The sequence below is a fragment of the Limulus polyphemus genome, unplaced genomic scaffold (assembly GCF_000517525.1).
Source record: "Limulus polyphemus unplaced genomic scaffold, Limulus_polyphemus-2.1.2 Scaffold1433, whole genome shotgun sequence".
NCBI classification, from domain to species: domain Eukaryota; kingdom Metazoa; phylum Arthropoda; class Merostomata; order Xiphosura; family Limulidae; genus Limulus; species Limulus polyphemus.
Genome location: NW_013667043.1, coordinates 65,089 through 69,006, shown reverse-complemented (window position 1 = coordinate 69,006; position 3,918 = coordinate 65,089). Strand labels below are relative to the sequence as shown.

Below are 3,918 nucleotides of genomic sequence, written 5' to 3'. Positions count from 1 at the left end.
AAAAAAAATTTTTTTTTTTAATTTCCTTCTTAGAGGGCGCTTTTTACAGTCTAAAACGTATTTTAGGATTTTATTCATTAAATTCCTCCTTCAACATTCACGATAAGATCAAAATGGCCACAGAAGATAAAGGGTTAAGTGCTTGTTGTATACTCTGTTTCCATTGATGTGGACTTTAGTTATAATGCTGTTTGATGTTCATCTGTTTTATATATGATTCTACATATATTTACACGTGTAAAAATCAGCCACCATTAAATCTTGGGGTAGCTATATTTATGACTACCTATGTAAAAACTTATCATAACATATGAAATATCACATTTTAACTCGTATTTTGTTCTCTGCATACAAACATACCTGTAAAGAAACTTTACTAGTGCCATGTGCCAAGCAGAAATGTACAGTGTTGCTAGTTTATTCATGCAAATTATAAGCCTCATTATATTCTTAAGTGCTTACAATTTTTTAAAATTATTACAACAGTAATTAACTGCTACCACTAACATAAAACATGTAATTTTATAGCTACCATCCTAACACTCCATTTTAGTCCCCACAGAAGATGTAATTATTAGGTGTTCTACATTGCAATCCAATCTCACAAACTTTTGTTATATTATTCTAATATAACAAAATTAAATGCTTTGAAAAATTTTAATTACCTCTGAATTATATTACTGTAATTGCATTTTAACAGTAACGAAACAATGATAATAAAAAGAGAATTTATTTATATCCTACCTAGGTGTCATTATTGAACTCTTAAAAGAAAAATATTGTAAAAATTAATGTTCATGTACCTGGTGTTGTGCATCCAACTCGAGCAGACTATCAGAGAGTGAATCTCTTTCAGCTTTAAGTTCCTCAATCATGGTCTTAAGTTCTTCAGTGGTTTCCTCTGAACAACTGTCTCTTCTGGTATTTTGTTCAAAGCCCAGATGAGTGTCATATTTGTCTCCTATTACAGCATGATCCTGGTGAACAGCTTAAACAAAAAGAAATTTTTAACATGAGGTCTAGAATGAAAGGAATACTGTTATCTGTCCTAATGATACATGTATGTAGTCTAATTCAAATTGAGAAAAAAAAAAAGATAAATATAACAATGAAAATAAACAAAAGGCTTGTTTAAAGTAAGTTTATCTTGGGTTTTGAAATGAGTTGACGAAATGGATGAAGTAAAAGTTTACAAAGCACCGAGTTTGTTAGATCATAGTCACAGGACATACTCAGTTCTTAAAATAATCGATTAATTAAATACATTCTTTATTAGCTCAGGGATAATGTAAAGTTGATTTATAAGAGCCTGCTTATCAGATTTCTCATCTGTCTCGGAAATGGCTATTAAAGATAAAAGTGAGAAGAGAAGGTTAAAAAAAAGGTAAAGTACTGAAAAATAAAATTTTAAAGGTTTAGTGTTATGAACAGCTTCAACTTTTAGATACCCCAAAACATTTTCTCATCAGTTGTTAGTTTGCTGGAAACAAACCTCTTTATAAATAATGAAGTTTGAACATTTTGTCAATAACGTTAATTATGAGAGATCTTCTCACAGGGATAGTGTAAGTAGGATATATTTTATACAGCAGATAAACTGGAAAGTTTAGCTTTCCTGTTAATGTTAAGCATATGCTAGCTTGTTACTCTTTACTATCAAACAATTTAATAATAAAAGCTGTTCAACTGAAGATTACCCTTAAAACTAAGATTATAAAAGAAAATTATAAGGATGATATAAAAACAAATATGTTTTCTGAGGCTAAGTTTTAAATGAAAGTAAAACAAAATTTATAATATTAAAAGTTTTGAACTTCATTTAGTGTAAAATCAAGAGAGACAATACAAATCCTAGTTTTTTCTTACGGTTGTATCACTGTTTTTTGAGCAATGTTTTGTTCTTTTTTCTTAAGTAAAAATTACATAACATACATCTATAATAAAATTATATTTCATAAACATTCAATACTATTTCAAAGGATGATCAAAATTAAATGCCATTTCAAAATAGACAAAAAATATTCATTTATCTTAAGCCATTACATTTTTTCTCTTTAGAAAGCATTCGTCTACATTTTATAGAAAATTGTCCTTCATGCCTTTATGATGCACCATTAGGGTGTCCCACAACTTTCTCTGTTTTTTTAGTGTAGTAAGTAAAACAGACTGGAAAGAAAAAAGTTCATTATCCCTCTTTATTATGCTTTATATACTAAGAATGTGGAATAACAAAAATATCTACAAGTAATGTTTATTTAAATATGCATTTCAGCTTTTCATTTTGAAAAAGTCTGATGTTGTTATTATTCTCAGCTAAACCTAGCACTCTGGTTTCTAAATTTTGCCATCTTTTGTGTTTTAATGTTTCCATATTACAGCTAAAAATGTAGAAATTGCTAAAGGGAAATGGTCAGCATCAAACTCTGCTGACAATGAGAGTATAAATATACATACTTAATCAAATATTACAACAAGGTTATTCATTTTCAAGTAACTCACCATTATGATATACTTAGAACTGTTGTTTTCCAAAAAAAAAATTCTGTTGGAAATACATTTTCATATAAGGAAAATGTTAACGTTTGTGAAGATGAAGGATCAAATCAGTTGCTCAACTGTTCTTGCTCTGTACCTGCTGTTCAGATAAGGTTTTGCACTAGACTGCTTTGGCAATTTATGTCTTTGCCTTCCAAGCCATACTGCAAGTGAAAAAAAAAAAGGTATGGTTCACAACCCACTAAACTCCCCAGCTCTTGCCTTAGCTAGTTGCAATACCCCATTGCACAATATCAGTGTGGACCTTGTGCAGATGATGAGATTATTTCTGAAAATATATTTTGGACAGGTACTTGCTTCTCCACAGAACGATCCACCTTACTTTTCCACTTTGGTGTGTCTTTTGTGTTGTCAAGACAGCTTATGGTGTACACATAGTGTACAAGGAGAGTAATGTACTACATATAGAGGATGTGTTGCCCTCCTATTAGTGGAAGGGTAAAGTGTGCAGTGTGCCTTACTGCTTGTTTATTTTTTTGGGAGGGGAGGATTTTGTTTAACCCTTTCGAGATGGGTCATAGGTGAATCGCTATGTAATCTTGTTTGTTGACTCCCATTCAAAATTGTATAGAACTATTATTTCATGAAGTTATGTCAATAAATTTGGTATCAAACTGTAGATTATAATTCAAATTTTAATACTATACATTATCCAATTTTTTAGTTTAAAAGTAAATATTAAAGAAACAACTGACAAACATCGAATTTTGTGTGTCATGTGGTATGTTGAATGCAGCACTGGTTCACATTATATGTTTGTGAAGTCAAAATACCAAGTCTATAGTTTTGTATGAATTAGAAACTCAAATTACCAATACTGACAAGCTAGAATATAAAATAAGAGGGTCTTATTTTTTCTATTTGTAAAGATATTGCTCATGTAATAAATCAAATACACTGGCACACTGCTCACCTCTTTCCATTTTTGGAAATGCTCCCTTATATACACTTACTTCTATATATGACATGAATAACCAATCGGAAGCTCAGAATGTCTCCTTAGTGGTTTTCTCAGCCTTTCTAATGTGGCTAGTGCCATTTCTTTCTTTTGAACCAAGATTTCAATGTTGTAGGTTGTGTCTTTAGTCTGCTCCAAATTTTATATTTTTGTAAGAGTAAAATACATCTTAGTTACTACACTTGATAAATTATAGTGGAATTCTATGGTATTTATGTTGTAATTTATATGATTTTTTTTAGTTATTCAAATGTATATATAAAACCTAATAAAAATTGTTTCATATCCTCCACATGCAAAATTTTTAAAGGCTTGGCAGCCTATGTCAAGTAGCAACTAAGTACAAAGGTCGTAACTAGAAGAAATAATTGTTTGATTTACTTTTTTATTACTGTTTTACGTTT

General features: G+C 30.1%; 1 protein-coding gene across 1 annotated transcript in view; it reads right to left on the bottom strand.

Moving 5' to 3' along the window:
• Nucleotides 1–3,918, bottom strand: part of LOC106463539 (thyroid receptor-interacting protein 11-like) — a 101,105-nt gene that overhangs the window by 93,749 nt on the left and 3,438 nt on the right. The window contains exon 2 of the mRNA XM_013923584.2: nt 804–988. Within this exon, the coding sequence (XP_013779038.1) occupies nt 804–988 (185 nt within the window). The remainder of the gene's footprint in view (nt 1–803; nt 989–3,918) is intronic.